The 26,074-nt window shown below is 42.1% G+C and overlaps 1 protein-coding gene across 4 annotated transcripts in view; it reads right to left on the reverse strand.

The window, feature by feature from the left end:
* entpd1 (ectonucleoside triphosphate diphosphohydrolase 1) overlaps positions 1-26,074 on the reverse strand; it is a 114,299-nt gene that overhangs the window by 28,540 nt on the left and 59,685 nt on the right. For all 4 annotated transcript variants that reach the window (XM_048608873.1, XM_048608874.1, XM_048608875.1 and 1 more), the window contains 3 exons: positions 17,228-17,349; positions 13,879-13,996; positions 12,226-12,376 (listed from right to left, as the gene is read on the reverse strand). In XM_048608873.1, the coding sequence (XP_048464830.1) occupies positions 12,226-12,376; positions 13,879-13,996; positions 17,228-17,349 (391 nt within the window). The remainder of the gene's footprint in view (positions 1-12,225; positions 12,377-13,878; positions 13,997-17,227; positions 17,350-26,074) is intronic.

Genomic DNA, 26,074 nt, shown 5'->3' on the forward strand with positions numbered 1-26,074 from the left:
CTCAGTGGTTTGTACACAGGTTCTAATTCAATGATAACAAGGTGTAGAGCTGGATGAACACAGCAGACCAAGCGGCAACAGAGGAGCAGGAAAGCTGACGTTTCGGGTCTGGACCCTTCTTCAGAAAAAACCCCCTTCTATTTCAGAGATAGTAGGAACTGCAGATGCTGGAGAATCTGCGATAACAAGGCGTAGAGCTGGATGAACACAGCAGGCCAAGCAGCATCAAAGGAGCAGGAAGGCTGCTGCTTGGCCTGCTGTGTTCATCCAGCTCTACACCTTGTTATCCCCCTTCTATTTCAATGTGTTTGTTGATGAAGTTCCAGTTGGAATACCAGGCCTCCAGGAATTCCCTGGCATGTCTCTGTTTGGCTTGTGCGATTATAGATGTGTTGTCCCAATTGAATTCATGCCCCTCGTTGTCTGCGTGTAGTGAGACAAGTGAGAATTGGTCATGTCTCTTGGTGGCTAGTTGGTGTTCATGTATTCGTGTAGTCAGTTTTCTTCCGGTTTGGCCTATGTAGTGTTTCTCAAAGTCCTTACATGGTATTTTATATATTATCCCAGTTTGGCTGGTTTTGGGTACGGGATCCTTTACGTTTGCCAGTAGCTGTCACAGGATGGTTGTCAGTTTGTGGGCCAGCCTGATACCTAGGGATCTGAGTAGCCTTGTGATCATCTCTGAAATGTCCTTGATGTACAGTAGGGTGATTAGTGAGTCTGGTCATGTTGTGTCTTCCTGTTGTGGTCTGTCTAGAAGGTAACGGCAGATTGTGCTTTTCGAGTATCCATTTCTTTTGAAGACTCTGTATAGGTGCTCCTGTTCTGTTTTGCGTAGTTCCAGGTTGCTGCAATGTATTGTGGCTCATTTAAATAGTGTCCTGATGCAGCTCCATTTGTGGGTGTTGGTATGGTTGTTCATGTAATTGAGTATCAGGTCCATATATGGCATATATAGAAAGACCACACAAATGGACTAGATACTCAATTACACTAGCAACCACCCCAACACCCACAAACGGAGCTACATCAGGACACTATTTAAATTCGGGTCAACTAACAATTGAATTAGCATTGGCCATCATGTAAGGAAGACTGTTCCAAACCTCCACCACTTTTTGCATGTAGAACTGCTTTCTAAAATCTCTCCTGAATAGCCTGGCCCTAATTAGACTATGCCCCCTAGTTCTAGAATCTGTGGAAATCAGTGGAAATAGATTATCTACCCTGTCTTTCCCTGTTAATATTCTGAAGATCTCATTTAGAATAGCCCTTGACCTTCTAAATTCTAGAGCATAAAGGCCGAATTTGTATAATCTCTCATCATAATTTAACCTTTAAAGTCCAGTTATCATCCTTATAAACCTACATAGAACCCCCTCCAGGGTCAAAACATCCTTCTTAAGGTGTGGCACCCAGATCTGCTCACAGTGTAAGTGGAGTGTAACTAGGGTTTTGTAAAATTGCAGCATAACGTCTTCATTCCTACAATCCAGCCCTTTAAATACAAAGGCTAGTGTTCCACTAGCCTTCTTTACTAATTTCTGCACCTATCTATGGCATTTTAAAGGGCTATGCACCTGAATCCCCAAATCCCGTTGGACAACCACTGTATTTAATTTGTGCCTTTTAAAATGTATCATGATTTATTCTTTTTTAGTCTGAATTGGATAAATTCACACTTGCTTACATTAAAACCCATCTACCACATCTTTGCCCAGTCACTGAGTCTATCAATATTCTATTGTAATTTTATGCTGTCATCAATCTTGATTCTGTTCGATAGAGTTAAGCTTTTTCTAAACAGCCTGCTATTTCTTCTGTAATAGTGCACTCTAGCATTTTCCCATTGTCAGATGTTAGGCTAACTGACCTAGAATTTCTTGGTTTCTATCTCCCTTCCTTCTTGAACAGAGGTGACAAATAAGCAGTTTTCCAATTTGTTGGAACTCTCCTAGAATTTAGTGAGCTTTGAAATATTTTGACCAATGCCTCCACTGTCTCTATAGCCACTTCCTTTAAAAGCCTTGGATGTACGCCATCTGGTTGGTCCCCTGGCTTGAAGGTAATGGTAGAGTAGGGGTTATGCCAGGCCATGAGATTATAGATTGCAGTTGAATACAATTCTGCTGCTGATGATGACCCACAGCACTTCATGGATGCCCAGTTTAGGATTGCTAGACCTTTTCAAATTTGTCCCAGTTAGCACAGTAGTAGTGCTAAACAACACTTTGGAGAGAGTCCTCAAAGTGAAGTCCAGATCTTGTCTCCACAGTGACTGTATGGTGGTCATTCTGTTAGTACTCTCATGAACATCTTCAAAGGTTGACCAGTGAGGACAATGTCAAATATTTTTTTTCCTTCTTGCTGGTTCTCTTACCACATGTCGCAGGCAAGGTCTAGCAGCTATGTTCTTTAGGATTCAGCCAGCTTGGTCAGTAGTAGAGCCACTCTTAGTGATAGGCATTGAAGTCCCTAACACAGAGCACATTCAGTACACTTGCCTCTTTTACTGCTTTACCATTGGTTTTCAATATGAAGAAGTTCTGATATGTCTGCAGACAGATAGTACCTGGAAATCAACAGGAAGTTTATTTGCCCATGTTTGATCTGATGCATTGAGACTTCATGAGGTCCGAAGTTAATGTTGAGGACTCCCTTGGGCAGTATACCACTGTACCTCCACCCCAGCTGGTCTGTCCTGTCGGTGGGACAGGACATATTCAGGAATGGTGATGGTGGTGTCCGGGACATTGTTTTGTAATGTATGATTCTGTGAGCATGGCTATGTCAGGCTATTCCTTGACCAGTCTTGGGATAGTTCTCCCAATTTTGGCACTAGCCCCAAATCATAAAATCATAGAGGTAAGGAAGAATTTGCAGGGTCAACAGAGTTGAGTTTTTAGATTTTGGTGCTGAGGCTGATGGTAGTTGGTACATCTGGTTTTGTTCCTCATCATCTAAATGCATTGATTGTAACAAGGTCAGCCATATGGACCTCATAGAATATGAGTTCCCTGATTAGGACTGTTAATCTGATCCAAGCAGGGAGCCCTGGCTGACAGATAAAAACAAGAATGTCAGACGTCTTGCCTTAATGAGAGCTGGCCCTGAGGGAGCTGGATCAGTGTGAAGGACTTTCCACATTTAAATAAAGTGACTGGGAGATGTAAAACGACATCAGGAATGCCAATGCCAGATACAAGACTCTGCTAAGTGAGACACTTGTCTTCAGGGGACAAAGTTTGGTGTAGAAATCACGGGAATGGCCCTTCATGGGTAAGACACATGGTTGACACAAAGTCAGGTCCAGTGATGTATAAAGTTCAGGTAAGTGCAACGATCCTGATCAAGCATGTAGACCATATGAGTGCTTCAAACTCACAAATGGGAGCAAAACACATCCGGCTCCTCGGAACAGTCAGCAAGACTGTCAGAACCAGTGGTTCTCCCTCTCCATCTAGCATTAAAAAGACCTTGGAATCTGAAATGGACACAGTGGACATCACCACCTCGATGCCTTTGCCACCTGAAGAAAAGAATGAATTTCTTCCAAAATGCTTCAGGCACAGGAAGTGAGCTACTGTGTGTTACACACTGCCCGTATCCAAGTCAGTCAGAGGAACCTGACCCAGTGCTAAAACGTCCCAGGAGGAGCTACAAAAACAAAGAACTGGCCAATGTCCTCGGACTCAGAGTGGATGGAATGATTATAATGAGGTCAGCCAGATAGACCTCAGAGAATATGAGTTCCCTGATTGGTGCTCTTAATCTGATTCAATCAAGGAGCCCTGGCTGATAAATATAAATAGGAGTGTCACAGGTTCTGTTCCTTCTGAGAACTAGCTCTGAGAGAGCTAGATCAGTGTCAAGGACTTTCCACATGTAAATAAAGGGTGACTTGGTAATGGGATACCGGCCTTTGTGAAGTTATTTCCCAAAGTACTCCAGAAAAATCAAAATTTTTAGTAGTTTGCTAATTCATTTCAGAAGGCAGTTAAGAGCCATCCACATTGCTGTGGGATTGAAGTCGCAGACCAGGTAAGAATGGCAAATTTCCTTTCCTAAAACGCTTCAGTGAAACAGATGCTTTCTCCATCAATCAAGAGCCGTAAGCATTCCGAGACTAACTTTAAATTCCAGATTTATTAAATGAGTTCAAATTCCCACTGCCATGATGGGATTCAAACCTATGCCCCACAGCATCAACCTGATCCTTTGGATTACTAGACATTGGCTGTAAGGTTTGCCTGCACAATGTTCAGCACCATTCTCAATTCCTCAGATGCTCTAGCAGTCTTTGTCCGTGTGCAGCAAGACCTGGACAACACCAAAACTGGGCTGATTAGTGGCAACTAACCTTTGTGCCACACAATTATCGAGCAATGAAAATCTCTAACAATATACAATCTAACCATCACCCCTTGATATTTTTTGGTATTACCATCGCTGAATGCCGCATTGTCAACATCCTGGGAGCTACCATTGACTAGTGCCGAATACTTTGCAACAAGAAACAAAGTCAGAAACTAGGAATCCTGAAGTGACTCCTTAAAGCCTGACCACCATCTGCAAGGTACAAATCAGAAATCTGATGGAATATCCCCCACTTGCCTGGATGGGTGCAGCTCCAACAACACTCAAGAAGCTTGACACCATCCAGGGCAAAGAAGCCTGCTTGATTGGCAGCCCATTTTTCACCTTCAACATTTACTTCCTTCATCAATGACGCACAGTGACAGCAGTGTGTGTCATCCACAAGATGTGCTGCAGTAGATCACCCATACTCCTTTGACCACACCTTTCAAACATACAAAATAGGAGTAGAAGTTGGTCATGTGACCCCTCAAGTCTGCTCCGCCATTCAATAAGATCGTGGCAGCATTCCGTGTTTTGAATCCCACATTCCCATCCATCCCCAATAGCCTTTGATTACCTTGATCAACATGAACCTATTCACTTCCTCCTTAAGAATATTCAATGACCTCACCTATACCCATTTATGGGACAGGGAGTTCCAAAGTCGCACAAAGCTCAAAGAAAATAAATTCCCCTCATTTCTGTCCCAAAACAACAATCTATTTTTTAAAACAGTGAGCAGAACCCTTTAAGTGTCCGTGCAACGTGGGCTATGGCAAGATCTGAGACAGAATTGGATGAGAAGTCTAGCAAGGCTTTTCTCGATATTGGCGGTGACTTGCTGCATCATTTATGTATTTGTCAAGTGGTGAGACACACTTCTCTCATGAGGCAGCAGTCAGTTGCCAATTAATCAGGAATACTGCTTTTTAAACGCCTTTCTATTGCTGCAGCTCACCTTATTAATATTTAGCTTTCTATTTCACCAAGTACGTTGAGAAGCTAGACACCAAGATTTCTCAACATGGAAGACAGAGTTGATGTATTCCCTCTAATGGGACATATAGGACAAACAAATCCAGAGTTCTCTGGATAACAAAGGAAGTGGAAATGAAATTTAAAAAGAAAAAAATATGCTCATGATAGGTGTATACCAGAAAATTCAATTGAGAACCAACAGGAATATGGAAGGTTTGGCGGGGAGGTGGAAAAGCAAATAAAGAGAAACAAAGAGGAACTATGAGAAAAGGCTAGCAGCTAACACAAAGGGAAATCCCAAATTCTTCCTGTGATAACCCCTACAGGGCCCATGGGGAATCACTAATTAATCTCTTTGTGGAGCTCATTGAGTTGTGGAGCTCCCATGGAAACAGGCAATGGCCTGCCATCTGGAACTCATCACCTGAACCTGTTTCGTATGGTGCAGTGGTCGCATTCCTATCTCTAAACCAAGAGATCCCGGTTCAAGTTCCACCTGGTCCAAAGGTATATAAGAACAACTGTGAACAGGCTGTTTAAAAAATAAAATAAAGCACACCCAGAGGGTTCTTGTGGTATAGTGGCGGTGCTCCCATTTTCGAGCATTGGAGACCTGTGTTCAAGTCCCACCTGCTTCAGAGGGGTATTACAAATCTCTGAACAGGTTGATTGTAAAAATATAAAGCAGACATGAGTAGTGGCTCTATTTTGGTATTCGACAATAAATGGTGTTCCTTTCCAGTCGGTTTCCTGAGTTATTACATTGGTGACAGGAGTCAAGAAAAGTTTCGGCTAGCCTTGCCTTTCAACAAACCGTGATAAAACCGTGAGGTGACTTTTTAAAAATGCCGCTGTTTGGGAAGCTGGAATCTTATTATACAGGTGTGGAGGATTGGCCCCAAGAGGGGAGGTGATGGATCAGTGATGTTCAGGGTTCCGGATTTGAATCCTGCCATGGCAGATGGTGGAATTTGAATTCAATAAAAAAAATCTGGAATTAAGGCTCTAATGATGACCATAAATTGATTGTTGGAAAAACCCATCTGGTTCACTTAGGGAAGAAAACTGCCATCCTTACCTGGTCTGACCTACATGTGACTGAAGACCTACAGCAATGCGGTTGACTCTCAACTGGGCAATTAGGGATGGGCAATAAATGCTGGCTTAGCCAGTGATGCACTCATCCTGTGAATGAAAAAAAAAGTATGCCAAAAGAATGAGATCTTTTTTCAGGCAGATAGGATAGAAGGAGATCACTGATGAAAAGTCATTCTCTTGACTGCTTGTGGGGCCCTGGCTTTCAGCATCATAAAGATTTTCAACTACTCAGCAGCCCCAGAGTTAAAATCCTTTGATAATCTGATTGATATGGCAGTGGACCCCTAATATTGTGCCTTTATTTAAGAAAGCCTGGAAGGAGAAGCCTGGAAGCTATAGACAGGTGAGTTTGACATCAGTGGTGGCTACATTGTTGGAGGAGATTCTGAGCGATAGGATTTACGTGCATTTGGAGAGGCAAAGACTGATTAAGGATAGTCAGCATTGCTTTGTGCGTGGGAAATTATGTCTCTCAAACTTGATTGAATTTTTTTGAGGATTTTTAACCAAAAAGATTGATGAGGACAGAGTGGTAGATGTTGTCTACCTGGACTTTAGTAAAGCCTTTGACAAGGTTCTGCATGGTAGACTGATTAGTAAAGTTAGATCACATGGGAGTGAGGGAGAGTTTGCCACCTGTCTGGTGGTGGAGGGTTGTTTTTCGGACTGAAGGCCTGTGAACAGCAGTGTTCCAGAGGAATCGGTGGTGGGTCCACCATTGTTTGTCATTCATATAAATGATTTGGATGAGAATTTAGGAGGCATGATTAGTAAGATTGTGGATGACACCAAAGTTGGTGGTATAGTGGATAGTGAAGAAGGTTATCTAAGATTACAAATGGATCTTGATCAACTGGGCCAATCGGCTGAGGAGTGGCAGATGGAGTTTAATTTGGATAAATGCGAGGTATTGCATTTTGGTAAAACAAACAAAGGCAGAACTTATACAATTAAAAGTAGACCCTTGGGTAGTGTTGTCGAACAGAGAGACCTTGGGGTTCAGGTACATAGTTCTTTGACAGTTGAGTCACAGGTAGACAGGGTGGTTAAGAAGGAATTTAGCATGCTTGGCTTCATTGCTCAGACCATTGACTACAGGAATTGGGACAATATGTTGAGGTTTTACAGGATGTTGGTGAGGCCACTTTTGGAGTACTGTGTACAGTTCTGGTTGCCCTGGTATAGGAAGGATATTATTAAATTGAAAAGGGTTCAGAAAAGATTTACCTGGATTTTGCTGGGACTGGAGGGTCTAAGTTATAAGGATAGGCTGAATAGGCTGGGGCATTTTCTCATCGGAGCAGAGGAGGTTGAAGGGTGACCTTGTAGACGTTTTTAAAATTATGAGGGCATAGATAAGGTGAATAGCAAAAGTCTTTTCCCTCAGAATGGGGAGTTAAAAAATATGGGGCATATTTTGAAGGTGAGGGGAGAAAGATTTAAAAGGGACCTGAGGGGCAACTTTTTCACACAGTGTGGTTAGTGTATGGGATGAACTGCTAGAAGAAGTGGTAGATGCAGGTACAGTTACAACATATAAAATACATTGGGATAAACACATGAAAAAGCAAGGTTTAGAAGGATATGGGCCAAACGCAGGCAAGTGGGACTAATTCAATTTGGGAAACTTAGTCGGCCTGGACAAGTTGGACCGAAGGGTCTGTTTCCGTGCTGTATGACTCTATGACTCTATAAGTACAAACTATCTGTTAATTTGAAGCATCATAGATTTAACATTGTAAATAGACTTCTTGGGGAACCCGTTAGCTGAATTCTTGATGATACTGTGCAAATTGGCAGAACAGTGAGTACGGGTCAGGACTTTAGGAAATGTTAAAGGATTGCTTAATTTGTGGAATTAATAATATTGTGACTCGTAGGAAGGTACTGACAAAACCAGATCTGGACCTCAAAAAAGCCATAGAACTGAAGCCTATACCACAAAAAATGCAGGATAAAGGGGCTTGGGAGCTTCAATGGTCCATAGATGGTACTGTCCTCAACCTGGGCGACACCCCAATACCACAAACCCAAGACCCCAGCCAATAGTACCTGCAGCTTTCATTTGTTGCCAAGGAAAGGGGATTGGAGTTAGAGGCCGCAAGGTTCTTGAATTGTATGGAAAGTTTCTCCGTAATACAGTGAGGAGCAATATGTCCATGCTGCACTTGTGTCATAGATTTCCCCAAGAAAAGGCTACCCCAATGGGTGAAAGGCGTACCACCCAGGTTGAAGGGCAAAGCTACCTCAAGACAGGGCTTTGCAAATAAATCAGGATGAGGAATTGATAAAACTAAATTACATCATTGCTCCCAAAATAGCCCCAATTAAGATAAAACATCAGGTAAATGGCCACCCCCAGAAATGCAGTTTGACATAGGTGACACTGTTTTAATTGTTCGGGAGAAAAACTTTAGGAAACTCTGATAGGGCATCTTGCCTTTAAGCCTGTGAGACACCAAGGCTAGATTGGTGAACCCTGGTGGAGGCAGAAAGGAAGTATGCCCTGTTTGAGAAAGAAGATTTGACCATCATATGTGTAGTGAAAAAGTTCCACCAGTACGGCCCTGGTCAACGTTTCACTGTAGTAACTGACCATAAGCTTCTAATGGGCCTCTTTATGGAAGGCATGGCGATTCTACCATCGCATCAGCTCTGATCTAACACTGGGCATGGCTATTGGATGCCTATGAATATACTTTGGAACATCATCTAGGAAACCATATAGTCAATGCAAATGCCTTGAGCTGCCTGCCACTACCCACCAGCATACTTTACCTCTGAAGATGGATGAAGTAATCATGACTTTGAACTTCATGACACTCTCTACCAGAATTGGGCAAGCAAATCCAGGCTTGGACCCAAAAGGACTGTACGTTGGCAAAACTACATCTTGTCATCTTAAATGTTGGACCACAAGGACTTCCTTTGGATGGGTTGAAACTGTATATTTTAAAGTATCAGGAGATGAGCATAGAAGATTGCAGTATCTTATGTTTGTCTTTCTTCCAAGTCAGTGACCAATACTCCAAGAATTGCACAAAGGTCACTCATGAATTTCTAAAATGAAAATGCTCACAAGGAGCAATGTTTGGTACCCTAGCTTAGACATGGATATTGACAACCTGATCAAGTGGTGCAAAACATGCCAAGAAAACCAGAAGGCCCCACTAGCAGCCTCAACGCACCTATGGAAAAGGTCAGGCAGATCCTGGGTGTGAGTACATGAAGATTTTTCAGGGCCATTTATGGGGTCTACGTTCTTAATCCTTATTAATGCCATTCAAAATGGTTTGATGTGCACCGAATGGCCTCTAATACCTCTTACAACATCATAGAAAATCTCTGCCAGTCTTTTGGTATGCATGATGTACCTGACGTCCTTGTAATAGACAATGGGACCCCAGTTACCAATGGGGAGTTTGAAACTTTATGAAGACAAACGGAGTAAGGCACATCCACATGGCAGGCTACCACCCATCCTCCAGCTGAGCAAACAGTCCAGATATTCAATGTAGCAGGAGAAAGCAAAGTGCAGGGGCTTTGGAAAGTAAGCTTGCACTTTTCCTCTTCAACTCTAGGACAACAATGCATATGACAACGGGAGTAGTCCCGGTGGAACTACTGATCAGCCGACACCTTTGGACAAGGCTTAACCTGAATTTTCCTAACCTGGGTGGCAAGATTGAATTAAAACAAGAAGCCCAGAAAAGGTGCCAAAATGGGCCTAGGCCAGACAGAGACTACATTTTTCCCTTATATACAACCCAGCCACCAACTCTCTGGGTATTTGACTTGATACATCTGAATCAGTACGTGGGCCAGGAAAGTCTCTTTCATCTCTTCAGATATTTCTGTTTCCTTTGGTCAAATGCTGTATTGTGCTTTCTACATTAAATAAAATGTTGTTGTATGATGATCCTTGAATAATGTTTTTAGACTATGTATCCACTACTAATTGGACTGCCTATCCTAGAGTTAGATCCTCTTTGGATTGAAGAAGTTCTGTAATTGAATAAGTAAATCAGTAATTCAGTAATTCAAAGACACAGGTGAATTCTTGTTATAAGTATGATAGTTCAGATAGTACATGCAAGTAATTAGTGAAGCTATTTCCAGACTCTCATGGGAGTTGGGATCTGCTATTGAAGCATGATCTCACAATTTCCAATTTGTTCTTGAAGTGAAATACTTACCAAAAGCTGTTATAAGGCTGTTAAATGTAATTTGATTCTGACTGATCTGTTGTCTATATAACACATCATCTGATGCTCTTCCCCTATCATAGAGAAGTGCACGAACCTGTTTTGCATTTCACACTAGCCACTGCCCACCTACCATCAAATTTTATTGTGCGTTTTTTCAATCCACCAGTACAAATTGGCCCCTCACACCTTCTTAGTTTATCTTGTTCAGATTAAAGACCCTAGTTCCAGAATGAGCTATATCACATTGAAACCTAATACAAAATGATTTCGTATTATAGTCGCTATTTCTCAAAGGCTCCTTTAAAGCAAGGTTATCAATTAACCCTTTTTCATCTCACAGCACCATATCTAAAACAGCCTGATCCCTAACTGATTCTTCAACATCTGGTCCGGTTGTGTTCTACTGTCCTAAGACCAGACAGGAAGGCAGATTCAGGACTTTAATGAACAAGATGGTTTTTACAGAAATTGACAGTGATCATATAGTTGCCATTAGATCAGATATTTATTCCACATTTTATTGAATTCAAATTTCACGATCTGCCATGGTGGGATTCAAAACCATTCCCCTCGAACTGGGGTTCTGGATTACTCGTCCAGCGACGCTAACACTACACCACCTTTTCTTATGTGATGCATGCCTTTACCATATTTGTCTTCTAATTTTGCTTATTACTTTTCTACTTTCTGTGACCAGTATGGCTTCTCTCTAATTTGATCTTCCTCTCATGTTCCGTGATGTGGAGTCTCCATTATTGAATATACTTAAGATGGGATAGACAGATTTTTGTCTCTTAGCAAATTGGGGAAAATGCATAGCAAGTGGAAAAGTAGAGATGAAACTTGAGATCAACCATGGTTATATTGAACAGTGGACCAGGCTCAATCAGCCAAATGTCTCCTCCTGCTCCTGTTTGTTGTGTTCTTGTGAAAGGTTCATTCTGTTCAGCTTATAATTAGCTTAAGACGGTCTCTCCACAAAGGGAGTGCTCTCCTCTTACGTCAATTGATCAGTCATTTCATTCAGATAACAAACAAACTAAACCAGAGTCAGATTTTTGTCAGTTCATCAATAAGTTTCATAGGTCAAGACTGAATAAACCTAAAGGTGTTAGAAACAAGAGTAGGAGTGTCCAGTCCAGTCATTCAAGTCTGTTCCACTACTGCTGATCTTCTCCCTCAATTTCACCTTCCTACATTAATTCCAAGATCCTAATTCCCTGATCCCCGAAAAAACTGTTAACGTCTGTCTTCAATATACTCAATGACTCAGCACCCAACCTGAGGTAGAGAAGTCCAGGGATCCATGATCCTCTAAGTGAAGAAGTGTTGTATTAGCTCAGTTCCAAGCAACTGGTTCCTTTCTTGTGACTTGTGAACATGACTATTGTCCCCACTCTCACTCTCCAGACAAGCTGACTGAGTCCCTGAAACCAACTTATGCACAGGTCACCAGTATCTGCCCAATTAACAAGTGTTCGAGTTCCCTGTGGGAGACTTCATGACTTGGATGGATCGGAAATGTAGACGAGAGGTCAGAAGTGGAAAAAGCGTGAAAGACTGTTCAGATACAGACTCCAACCTCAGTAAGCGCATGCCAGCTGTTGCTCCAAGATACACCGGGGTCACGTGCTGTTGTTTTTCAGGAATTCGTTCTTTAGCCTTTTCGAGGCACATTTTCAGGGAGAGACCGGCCTGGTCAATATCATTCCAATAACTGGAAATGCCTGGTCCTGCAAAGGACGGAAAAGAGAAAGCCTGTCAAGAGGCACATTAGAATCATAGAATCCCGACAGTGTGGCAGAGGCCATTCAGCCCAACAAGTCCACACTAACCCTCCAAACAGCATCCCACTCACTCTATAGCCCTACATTTCCCATGGCTAATCCACCTAGCCTGCATATCCCTGGACACTAGGGGCAATGCAGCATAGCCAATCCAATTTACCTGCACATCTTTGGATTGTGGGAGGAAACTGGAGCACCCACAGGAAACCCACACAGACATTAAACAAACATGCAAACTCCACATAGTTGCCCAAGGCTGGAACTGAACTCAGGTCCCTGGAGCTGTAAGGCAGTAGTGCTAACAACTGAGCCACCACACTGCCTACGTATGTTTATACAATATATCTTTTCAGGGGCAGAATATATGCATGTAATATGTATACATGTTATACATGTATTCTTGTACATATATATATACATATAACCAAATACTATTCCTGTGATTCTGTTTATTTCATGTGGATATGAAATATTGTGAATGGGGCAGAGAGTCGGGCAGGGAAGGAAGTTCCTTCAAAATCCCGGATCTGCCATCCTCACTGCATACTGGATATCCCTACACCCTAAGGATTGCAGTGGGCAGTTCATTACCATTTTTTCCAGGGCAATTAAAGATAGGCAATTAATGCTTTCCAAGCCAGAGATGCCCTTATCACTTCAATAAATAAAGAAGAGAGAGAAAAACAGTTATAGTCAGAGGTATCGATGAGAGCGAGGGGAAGGGGAGCACAGGGTTGGAGAAGAAGGAGAGGGAGAACAAGACAGGAAGAGATAGAAAGGGAAAGAGATATAGAGAGGGACTGAGAAAGAAAGTAAGCGTGAGATAGAATAAGAAAGAATGATATGAGGGGAGTGAGAGGATGAAAGGGAGAAAGTGAGAGAGGAAGAGACACCATGTTAAGAAAGAGGGAAAGTGTCTGAGAGAGGGAATGAGGGATCATAGGGGGAATAGAGATACAGAGAAGATAGAGGGAGAAAGAGGGAGGGAAAGGAAGTGAGAGAGGAAAGACAGACAAAGAGGAAGAAAGCGTGTGAGAGTGAGGGAAAATCGGGAAAACAGAGAAAGACAGGGAGAGCAAAAGACTGAAGGAGACGATAACAGCGAAACAGGCAAGTAAGTCAAAGACAGTGAGGGACAGCCTGAGATAAAGAGTGAAGGAGAGAGCAAAGGAGGGTGAGAGAGAGGTGGAAGGGCTATTGGTGAGGGAAGAGTTAAGGTCAGCAGCAAGGGATGCAGAAAGAAGTAAGACAGAAGGGGAGAACAAGAGACAAAAGGGAGAGTGCAAGCAAATTAGAGAGGGGTAGAACTTAAGAAACAGAGGAGAAGAAAATGAAAGGCAAAGGGGGCAGAGGTAAGTGTGGGAGCACAGGGGGAGAAAGTAAGGGTCGGAGACAGAGTAGGAGTTCTGAGTAACATCTAAGCAAACTTCAGGCAGGGAATCTCCTACCGTTCACTTTGCAGGAATCCACCTCTGTGACTATACCAGTGTCATTCACCTTCTCAGCTGGCCAGGAGTAGATGTACAATGCAGTGTGAGAGGAACCAGCATCAAGCACTATTCCATACTGTGGACACAGGAAAGGAACATGGCATCATTCTGCAATGACATATATTAGATTGTAATGCATTATTACACTAACATGATATCAGAGGGAGCTGATTCACACATCAGACCCAATATTCAGGCTGTCCATCAGAGGAGCACAAAACTGCATCACTGCTTCCCTTTGCCTAGAATCTCACTGTCATGTGCTTTACCAACTTTAGGGCTTTGTCTTTTCCACAGCAGGAGCAAGTGTTGAGCTGCCAGCCTGTATTTTATCTGGAGATCAAGTCCGAAAAGATGCATTGTGCAAAATTCTGATATTCTATCATACAATGATTTATGAGCTCTCTGCCTCTGGTGTGATCTCTGCTCAGTGAGTTTATTCTCCAGGATTGAGGGTGTTTATTCTCCAAAAATTCTACATGGACTTCAGTAAAGCATTTGACATGGTAGACTAGTTAGTAAAGTTAGATCACATGGGATATAGGGAGAGCTTGCCAATTGGATACACAATTGGCTTGATAGTAGGAGAGAGGATAGTGGTGGAGGGTTATATTTCAAACTGGACATCTATGACCAGCAGTGTTTCACAGGGATCAGTGCTGTGTCCACTGGTGTTTATCATTTCTATAAATGATTTGGATGAGAATTTAGGAAGCATGGTTAATATATTTACAGATCACACCAAAACTGGTGGTATAGTTGACAGTGAAGAAGGTTATCTAAGATTACAAAGGGATCTTAATCAGTTAGGCCAATGGGCCGAAGAATGAAAGATGGGGTTTAAATTGGATGAATGCAAGGTGTTATTTTTTGGTGATATGAACAAGGACAAGTTAATAGTTAATATACAGTTAATGGTAGGGCCTGGAATGGTATTGTTGACCAGAGAGACAGGGGTACAGGTACATAGTCCTTTGAAATTGCACCACAAGTAGACAGTGTGGTTAAAAAGGCATTTAGAATGCTTGCCTTCATTGCTCAGACTATTGAGTATTGAAGTTGGGACATCATCTTGAGATTGTACAGGACTTTTGGAGTATTCTGTACAGTTCTGGTTGCCTTGCTATTGGAAGACTATTATTAAATTCGAGAGGGTTCAAAAAACATTTCCCAGGATGTGGCCTGGACTGGACGGTCTGAGTTTTAAGGAAAGGCTAGATAGGCTGGGACGTTTTTCACTGGGGTGTAGGAGGTTGAGGGGTAACCTTATAGAGGTTTATAAAATCTTGATGGCCAAGAAAAAGTGAATAGCCAAGGTCTTTCCCTAGAATGGAGGAGTTCAAAACTTGAGGGCATATTTTTAATGTGAGAGAAGAAAGATTTAAAAGGGACCTGAGGGGCAAATTTTTCATATAGAGTCATAGAGCTGTACAGCATGGAAACAGATCCTTTGGTTCAACTCGTCTATGCTGACCAGATATTCTAAACTAATCTACTCCCATTATCAGCATTTGGCCTATATAAACCCTTCTTATTCATATACCCATCCAGATACCTTTTAAATGTTGTAATTGTACCAGCCTCCACCACTTCCTCTGGCAGCTCATTCCATACACGCACCACCCTCTGTGTGAAAGGGTTGCCCGTTAGGTCCCTTTTAAATCTCACCTTAAACCTATGCCCTCTAGTTTTGGACTCTGCTATCCTGGGGAATAGACCGTGGCTATTCACCCTATCTATGCCCCTCAAAATTTTATAAATTTCTGCAAGGTCACCTCTCAGCCTCCAACGCTCCAGGGAAAATAGCCACAGCCTATTTAGCCTCTCCCTATAGCTCAAACCCTCCAACCCTGGCAACATCCTTGTAAATCTTTTCTGAACCCTTCCTAGTTTCACAACATCCTTCCTGTAGCAGGGAGACCAAAATTGCATGCAGTATTCCAATAGTGGCCAAACCAACGTCCTGTACAGCCACAACATGACCTCCCAACTCCTGTACTCAATGCGCTGACCAATAAAGACAAGCATACCAAACACCTTCTTCACTATCCTGTCGACCTGGGACTCCACTTCCAAGGAACTATGAACCTGTACTCTAAGGTCTCTTTGTTCAGTAACACTCCCCAGGAGCTTACCATTAAGTGTTTAAGTCCCGCCCTGATTTGCCTTCCCAAAATGCAGCACCTCACATTTATCTAAATTATACTCCATCTGCCACGATTCGGCCCATTGGCCCATCTGATCAAGATCTGTTGTACTTTGAGGTAACCTTCATCGCTGTCCACTTCACCTCCAATTTTGGTGTCATCTGCAAACTTACTAACCATACCTCCTATGTTCACATCTAAATCATTTATATAAATGATGAAAAGCAGTGGACCTAGCACCGATCCTTGTGGCACACCGCTGATCACAGGCCACCGGTCTGAAAAGCATTCATGGAATGAACTGCCAGTGGAAGTGGCAGATGCAGGTACAGTTACAACATTTAAAAGACTTTTGGACAGGTACATGAATAGAAAAGGTTTAGAAGGATATAGGCAAAACACAGGAAGGTGGGATGAATTTAATTTGGGAAACTTGGTCAGCATGGTCACGTTGGACCAAAGGCTCTCTTTCTGTGCTGTATGACACTGTGACTCTAAAATGGAGGAAGTTCATTCTTCAGCATTGAGATTGTTTTCTAGAGTTGGCAAGAGCTACATTTTCTGGTCCAAGAACAGTGATACATTTTACTGAGATCTGCTTCCACTTTTCATTCATTCCCAACCTTGAAATACCGACACAAAAATTCACAGGAATCTCAAGGCTCATCTCTAGTTCAGGGAGCTGATTATTATTCCAAGAGATTAACAAGTGGGTGGAATGGGTAGGTACAGATAAGGGAGGAGGTGGTGGCATGGTGGAAATTTCACTGGACCATTAATCCAGAACCCCAGGTTGATATTCTGGGGTTGTGGGTTTGAATCTTACCATGATACCTGGTGAATTGTTGTTAAAATCCCACCTGGTTTACTAATGTCCTTTACCTGTCTTCCCTACCTGATCAGGCCTACATGTGTCTGCAAACGCACATCAATGTGGTTGACTCTTTACTGCTCTCAGGCATTAAGGGATAGGTAATAAATACTGGCTTTGCCAGTGATGCCTACATCCCATGAATGAGTAAAAAAATATGCCAGAACAAATTACATACAGAAATAATAAAACATGGCCAGGAAGCAAGAGCTTAAGTTGGATATGAGAAAACATATGCAGGACATCATTGACCAAACATTAGAGCTTTCCAAAAGATATTCACAGTTACCTTCAGTTTCGTTGGCAGTGACTTGTTCTGTACCACAGATACTGTCACCAGTATTACTACACCAGCCACCATCAGAGTGATGATCAATGCAATCAGGTACCTGTACCTCTTAAGTTTTATTTCTGTAAATGAAGGAAAGTATGTGTAAAAAAGCATGGCAAGAGATCTTGTAAATTCTTTGAAAGACTCATCATAGTTTTGATTTTTTAAAAATTTCTATTTCTCCTACTTGTGTCCCTCAGTTTCAGGGAGATTTCTGTCTTGAATACTTTCCTTTTTTTTGAAATATCGGATGTACATCACAGAAGCAGGCCATTCAGTCAAATTAAGAGATAACACAGTTTGGAGCTGGAGGAACACAATAGGCCAGGCAGCATCAGAGGAGCAGGAAAGTTGACATTTCGGGTCAGGAATTTTCTGAAGAAGGGTCCTGACCCGAAACGTGAACTTTCCTGCTCCTCTGATGCTACCTGGTCTGCTGTGTTCCTCCAGCTCCACACTGTGTTATCTCTGACTCCAGCATCGGCAGTTCTTACTATCTCTGATTCAGTCAAATTGGTTTTTGCTATGGCATTGATGCCAACACTGTTACATCCTGCCCTAATAGTAAATCCTTCTATTCTTGATGCATCCTCGTCAATATTATTGCTAATCCATACCACTTGAACAGATTTTTCTGGTCGTTTTTCTCATTACCATTTGTATGCAAACAGATTGTTATGTTTGCATATGTTACAACACTGACAATATTTCAAAAGTACTTTGTCGACTGTAAAGTGTTTCAAAATGTCCTGAGGATTTAAAGTTGGATCATGAATGCTCCATCCATCAATCAATCAAATTGGCAGGGTACTGTACATCAATTTCCTTGGGCATTGAACCTACGGAGTCATGGAAAAAATTAAATTTTCAGGGGTCAGAAACAGAAAATCATTGAATAAATGTTATCAAGCACAATTCAAGGGGGTATTCTGTGTTAAATTTAAGATTAAAATAGATTAAGTTGAAAGTTTATCAGTGTATGGCATGTATACAATAAAGCTCATGATATGATTAAATTCAAAGCATTGCAACAAAAGTCATCAGCAAGGGCAAGAGTGTGGCTCTTAGACAGCTGTCTCTCTTCATCCATTCCTACTTTGATGCCAGGTCCTTTGATCATACAGTGGGTGCAACTGAATGAGGGACACCTCTGGGAGCTGGCTCGTTTGCATTCTACATGGCAATCCCTCTGCTTGCCACTAATGGCATTGAGATGTAGGTGGGGCCCCTTATGCTAGCTTCCTGCCTGATTAAATGATCATTAGCACAGGAAAGGGCACAAGAATCCACCTACGATTCTCGACTTAGTGAAGCTGTCTTCAGCAGGATGAGATGGAGACCAGGAAAATTTAGACCTGTTAGCCTAACGTCAGCTGTCTAGAAATTAGTGAAATCTGTGATTGAAAATAGTGTCACTGAATATATTGAAAATTTTCACCTGAGCAGAGAAAATGAACATGGACTTTTAAAACAATAAGAACAGAAATATGATAAGTTATTGGCAGATCTGAAGACATGTATGGAGAGAGCAACAGAATCAATGTTTCACCTTGATGCCTTTTCATCAAAACAATTGGATTTGTAAAGGGTAGGTCATGCCTGATGAAAGTGATTGACTTTGAAGAGACAACAAAAGTAATGGACAAGGGAATGCTCATGAACGCCATTTATATGAACTTCCTGAAGGCATTTGATAAAGTTTCTCATAACAGGCTGCGAGCTAAAGTTGAAGCTCATGGAACTGAAGGCAAATTGTTGACCTGTTTCAGAGATTGGCTTAGCAACAGGAGACAGAGAGTAATGGGCAGGTACTTGCATTGGCAGCATGAGACTACTGGTATCACGTAGGATCCGTGATCACAAAATGAATGGTGGAGCAAACTCATTGAGTTGAATGGCCCACTTCTGTTCCTACATCTTATGATCTTAATGTGTTACAGCACAGAGGAGCCCATTCAGCGGTCGAATTTATGTTGGCCCTCTGCAAGAGTAATTAGCTAGTTCCTAGTTGCTCATGCGAACACAACAGCCTCTACTATTCACCATATTTATTGATGACTTAGCTGATGGAATGAGGAACCAAATATCCAAATATCATCATCACAAAAGCTAGTGCTGGATCCTGCGTAGATAGAAACATTACATTCTAAGAGCTAGTGATACACTAAATGAGAAGAAAAGTCTGTTGCAAATGGATTTCAATGAAGGAAAAGGTAAGATAATCTACTTTGGACCTAGAAATGATTAAACTGAGGACGTGTGTGGGCTTCTGACGCAATGGTAGCTCATCTGACTCCACATCAGAGGTTTGCATGTTCAAACCACATCGGGCTCATGGTGTTTGACGATAGCTCAATTCCTTTGATCTTAGGAGGGCATGGTCGCTCACCCTCAGGTGACTGTCTGTGTGGAGTTTGCACATTCTCTCTGCATGGATTTCCTCAGGGTGCTCTGGTTTCCTCCTACAGTCCAAAAATCTGCAGGTTAGGTGGAATAGCCATGCTAAATTGCCCATTGTGGCCAGGGATATGTACTTTAGGTGGATTAGCCATAGGAAATGCAGGGATAGGGTAAGTGGGTGAGTCTGGGTATGATGGTTTCCTGAAAGTCGGTGTGGACTTGTTGAGCCGAATGGCCTGTTTCCACACTACAGAGATTCTGTGGAATCACTATCACTAGAGAAAAGAAAAAGATCATTAAATTATGAGGAACAGAAAAATAATCCAAAAGGCAGTTGTTTCTTGAGGACTCAAATACAAAGTGGTAGAAGTCACACTTCAAGTGTACAACACATCTGGAGTCACCGTGATCAGTTCTGGATGACAGACCTTTTGAAGGAGATGTTGGCCTTGGAGACAGTGCAACACAGATTTACTAGAATAATACCTGGACTCCCAGGGTTACATTATAAGGAGAGATTAGGCAAACTAAGGTTCCATGCCATGGAATTTGGGAGGTTATGGGGTGATTTGATCAAAGTTTTCAAGGTATTAGAGAGAACAAATAGGTCAATGGAGAGGAACTATTTCCACTCGTCAGGAAATCCAGGACTAGGGGGCTGAGACTAAAAATTACACAAGGCCAGTCAGGAGTGAAATCAGGAAACACTTTTAAACACAAAGGGCGATGGAAGTTTGGAACTCACATCCTGAAAAGCAATTGACATTAGGCCAATTGTTATTTTCAAACCAAAAGTATTACCAATGCAGGACAAATGTGGGTAGATGGAAATCGGTTTCAGATTAATCATGATCTCTTTGCATAGTGGACCAGGTTCAAGAAACTGACCAGCCTATTCCCATTTCTATGTTCATTAAGACTTACACACTCAGTCTTTATTTTTACATATTTATATTCTATATCATATAGATATTAAAATAGTCAAACTTATGTTGCATTGGGAAGCAAGCAGTAGAACTGGTAGAATAACAATCTGTAGTACAGACTAAGAAGCATGGAGATTCCACCTAAGATATCGTGGCTGTTTGATAAACACTTTATTCTTTATGTTAAAAGTACCCTGGCAAACATGTGAATGTTTTCAGTAACTAACCACCACTGTTAAAAAAAAAGTTAAGGTCTATCAAGCCAGGTTTCACTCTAGGATCTGACTTGTACAATATTAACATCAACTGGATCATAACAGGTAGAATGATTTCATAAAAGAGGAGCTAACTCTGAACAGGAGAATGTAAAAACTTTAATTTTAATTTAGATTCTTACATTGTATGTATAAAAAAACTCGAAAGTTAAGGCTATGCTTCACCCAATCAACCAGTGACAACACGTAACATGGCAAAACATGGGTGGCACGGTGGCTTAGTGGTTAGCACTGCAGCCTCACAGCGCCAGGGACCTGGGTTTGATTCCAGCCTCGGGTGACTGTCTGTGCGGAGTTTGCACATTTTCTCCGTGTCTGCGTGGGTTTCCTCCCACAGTCCAAAGATGTGCAGGCTAGGTGGATTGACCACACTAAATTGCCCATAGTGTTCAGGGGTGTGTGGGTTATAGGGGGATGGGTCTGGGTGGGATGCTCCAAGGGTCGGTGTGGACTTGTTGGGCCGAAGGGCCTGTTTCCACACTGTAGGGATTCTATGAAAATGAGAATTTCCTGCAATCCAGGAATTAATTCTGTCTGAGTAATTAGGCTCTCATCTACACCTGCTCACAGGTTTTATGTTATGTTCAAACTTATGTTTTTTCGAATCTGTAATGGCACAAAGGAAACTTGACAGATACCTCCTCAAAATCAGAATCTCAAAGTCCAGGGAACTTTAACAATTTCACACTCTTGTGGTTATCCTCCGCCATCTTTGCATTTCATGTATTAATCAACCTTTTACACAACCTTTTAGAATATTAGTTCAAAGACAGTCCTGATTTACTGCTTGTATCGTAAAATAACCTGTTATGAACCTCAGCATGAGGTTCTTGGCATGACTACAGGAATGGAACTACAGTCAGTGTTTATACAATTTGCTGCCAGTGCACAACACATGGTTTTATTGTCCACTGAGTGCAGAGAGTTGGTTATGGTCAATGGAGCTAGAACTGGACAAAATATTCACAAGGTGCTGGAAATCTGAAATGCAAACAGAAAATGTTGCAAACAATAAGTGGAATGGGCAGTATCTGTGGAAGGAACAGGTAGGATCAATTTGGATCAATAACCCTTGTGTCAGAACAAAGCTGAAATAAAAACTGTGTTTCCCTTTCCATGGACGCTGTCAGGTCCAGGAAACAATAGCTTATTACAAACGGACAACTGTGGTGCCACTATCACGTAACAATTCAGGAAGCCTGACTGGAAAAAAAACATCATTTATTGTTGAGCACCAAAATAGAGCCACTACTCATGGCATACAGAGGCTAGTCCTAACCCGGAACAGACAGTTCTGCAAATCTATCCCTGGGTCTGCTTTTTTCTTTTGTACTTATCAGAAGTGCTTTCACATAACCAAACGTTTTTATTACCATCACCAAATCACTGTGACCTTTTTTTAAATGTTTTTAGCTGTTAACCACCAATAGTAAATCACCCGTGTAGCCAATTAGATATTTAAATACAAAGACCATTAAGGGCAATGCAAATCATCAAAAGTGAGGAAGAGGTAAGGAGAGGGGATGAGGGTTAAATCAGAATGGAGATGGATAGGGAGATAAAGCACTATATCTCTGATGATGCCCACTATTCTCTAAAGGCATCAACAGTATTGGTGCTCCCTCTCCAAAGATACCCAGATGCAAATGTATCCATGGAAGTATGGTTGGGTTCTGGGTCTGCTTTATTGTTTTTTCTGGAAGCGCTATCACACAACTGAACAGTGTTTTCTCATCACCAAATCGTCATGACTTTTTTTTTGTTGTTAACTAAGCATCAGCACCAGTTCATCTCCATGTGACCAATTGGATATGTACATGCAAAGCCGATTAAGTGCAACGCAAAACATCAGAAGGTTACGGGGAGGTAGGGAGAGGGATGAGGGTTAAATTAAAATGGAGTTGGATGGAGAGATAAGGTACTCTACCCCTGCGGTGCCCACCATGTTGCACATTGATCCATTTTGAATGGGTATTGATAAGGATTAAGAATGCAGAGCCCATAAATGGCCCTGCAAAATCTGCATGTACATACACCTAGTATTTCCCTGGCCATTTTCATGGGTGCATTGAAGCTGCTGGGTTGGCCTTCTGGAATTCCTGGCAAATTTTGCTCCCTTGACCAAGTTTCCAATATCAGTGTCTATGGCAAGCCACCAAAAATAACTCCAAGCATTTTCATTTCAGAATTTCATGAGTGACTGTTGTGCAATTCATGGAGTATTGGTAGCTAGCCTGGACGTGGGACAACCACAAGATAATCATGATAACTTCATCCATCTTTGAAGGTGAAGGCAGACTGGTGAGTAGCAGCAAGCGGCTCAAGATATTCACATTGGCTACATGGCTTTCTAGACAATGTTCCAAGGTATATTCATAGGCACCCAACGGCAGTGCCCAGCATTGGATCGGAGATGATGTGATAAGTGGAATCATCTTGTCTTCCCTGAAGAGGCCCAGCAGAGGTTTGTGATTAGTTAGTCTGGTGAAATGTCAACTGCAGACATACTTTTTCACCATGATTACCATGGCCAAATCTCATTCTCGATCTGGGTATACTTCCTTCTGCCTCTACCAGCATTTGAGATGTATACACAATTGGATATTCTGTCCCATCAACACAACAGTGATAATATCACTCCCCTATCCCATGGTGGGGGGGCATCGCAGATTAAAATGAGTGGTCTCAGGGATCATGATGAGCAAGATACATTTGTCAACAGTAGTTGTTGTTTGATGTTTGCAAAGGTTTTCTGCTGTTGCGTTTGCCACAACTATGTAGTGATTGTAACCATGTCAGCCAGCTAGATCTCATAGAATATGAATTCCCTGATTGGAGCTGTTAATCTGGTTCAATCAGAGAGCCCTGGCTGATATAAAAAGGTTGAGTATCAGGGATGGTGACACTCTGGTGCCTGATTCTGTATGAAACAATACTATAGTCAAGGACTGTTCATGTGTAAATAAAGGGTGAATTGGTGACTGGATTTGGCCTCTATGGAGTCGTTGTAGACTATTTCTAACTTTATATTATGAGGACTTAGAGGGGTGCCAGCAGGGTCAGCAGGTTGGGTTTAATTTCCCATAGTAATTTATGAGACCTAGAAAAAACTTCAACTAGATTGTGTTTCTTGGGGTCAGAACCCTTTCCATGACGTTCACTTTCTCTTTGAAAGGGTGTAATCCATCCTTGACAACCCTGTAACCAAGGTAAGTAACCTTGTTTACCTTGAACACACACTTCCCTTCGTTAACAGACGCCAGTTGCACACAAACACCACAAGACCTCCTCCAAACTTTTCTTTTCAGTAGCTCCTGCTATTCTGGGCATCCCTTGGAGAATGTTTTTCATCATCCTTTGAAAGATGGCACAATCTGAAGACACCCCAAAAGGCAAATGAGTGTGCTCACAGTCATTTGAGAGTATTTGAGAGTGTCATACTTTCTAGATAACACCTCAAGTTCCAGTTGGAGGCATAGCTCATATTCGATTTGGAAAATGTGTGACCTCCAGGCAGCTTTGCAAACATGTCTTCTAGGCATGGTAAAGGGTATTTAAGTGGGAAGCTCTGTTGACTGTCAATTTATAATCCCCACAGAGATAGACCAGGTTGTCAGGTATTAAAACTTGGATTACTGGCTCAGTCAGCAAATTGCACTGGGTGTATGATGCCAAGATCCTCTAGAAGTTCCAATTTACCTTGTACTTTGGCATGTAGGGCATAGGGAACCAGTGTTTAGATCGAGCCTCTGGGTCTAAATAGATCTTGGTCCTGGCACCATTTATCTTCCCTCTTGGAAGACTTTCAGATAGTTTCCAATGAATTTATGATCTATTGCCAATCCAGGCAGATTTTCTGTAGTTAGTCTGTTCTCAAACGTTTGAAACCTGGGGAGTCGGGCTGTCTGCTGCCTATGTGTACCTGTAGTTACAGTGGTCCCAATAGTATGTTAAGGCTCTCCAGTGTATGTGGCCAAGGTAGCCTTGGTGTCTCGCAAGGCACGACCCCCGCCATCTGAGTTTCCTATAGGTTTTCTCCCAAACAATAGATACAGCGGCACCTGTGCCTGGCTCCATGTCTAGGGGATAGCCATGTATCTGAAGTTTTATCTTAATTGGGGCCACTTTTGGAGCAATGATGCAATTTAGCTGCATCAATTCCTCATCCTCAGGCAGATTTATTTGCAAAGCCCTGTCTTGAGATGGCCTTGGCCTTTGGCCTGGGTGGTACGCATTTTGCCTGTTGGGGTAGCCTTGTCTGGGCCGAACTTTGTGACCATAAGTGTGGCATGAATGTTCTTGCCCCTCACTGTATTCTGGAGAAAAGTCCCACCCAGTTCAGGAACCTTGTGGCCTCCGTCTCGAATCACTCTTCCTTGACATCAAATGGGAGCTGCAAGTATTATTGCTGGGGACTTGGCTCCGTGGTATGGGGGTCACCCAAAGTTGAGGACAGTAAAACCTATGGATTCCTTAAGTTCTCGAGCCCTTTTTGTCATGTTTTTGCAGGAAAAGGCCAGTTCTATGGCTTTCTTGAGGTCCAGAACAGCTCAGTCAGTCGATTCCTATGAATCACAATGTTATCAATTCCATAAATTAAGCAATCCTTTAACATTTCCTGAAGTGCTGACCCATACTCATAGCATTCTGCCAATTTCTGCAGTCTCACCAAAAATTCAATAACTGGTTCCTCAGGAAGTCTATTTGCTGTGTTAAACTTGTGACACTGCTATATAACAGATGGTCTGGGGTCATGATGATCCACTAACACATCTATCAGTTCATCAAAGGAAACCCTTTATGATAATGAAATTTTGGGGCCCACAAGCATTCAGGAGAATTAATTTTTCTCAGTGATCTCTTTCTATCCCATTTGCCTGAAAAAGTATCTCATTCTTTCGGTGTACTGGGGCGAATCCTCCAAACCCACATCATTAGGTATTTCCCAAACTGCGACATTTTCAATATTTCCATGTCTTGGGTTTACTGGAGTCATTGAAAGGCAAGTCAGACTGAAACTTTTCTTGACTCTTGTCTCCAGTGTAATAACTTAGGAAACCCGAGTGGAAAGAAATATTGTTTATTGGTGAATACCAAAATAGAACCGCTGCTTGTGGCATGCAAAGGCTAGTCCCAGTCTGGCACAGACAATTCTGCAGACCCACCCCTGGATTACCAAGGGAACTCCTACTCAATGAGTGCCT

Source organism: Rhincodon typus, chromosome 20 (genome assembly GCF_021869965.1).
Source record: "Rhincodon typus isolate 14 chromosome 20, sRhiTyp1.1, whole genome shotgun sequence".
Classification (NCBI taxonomy): Eukaryota; Metazoa; Chordata; class Chondrichthyes; order Orectolobiformes; family Rhincodontidae; genus Rhincodon; species Rhincodon typus.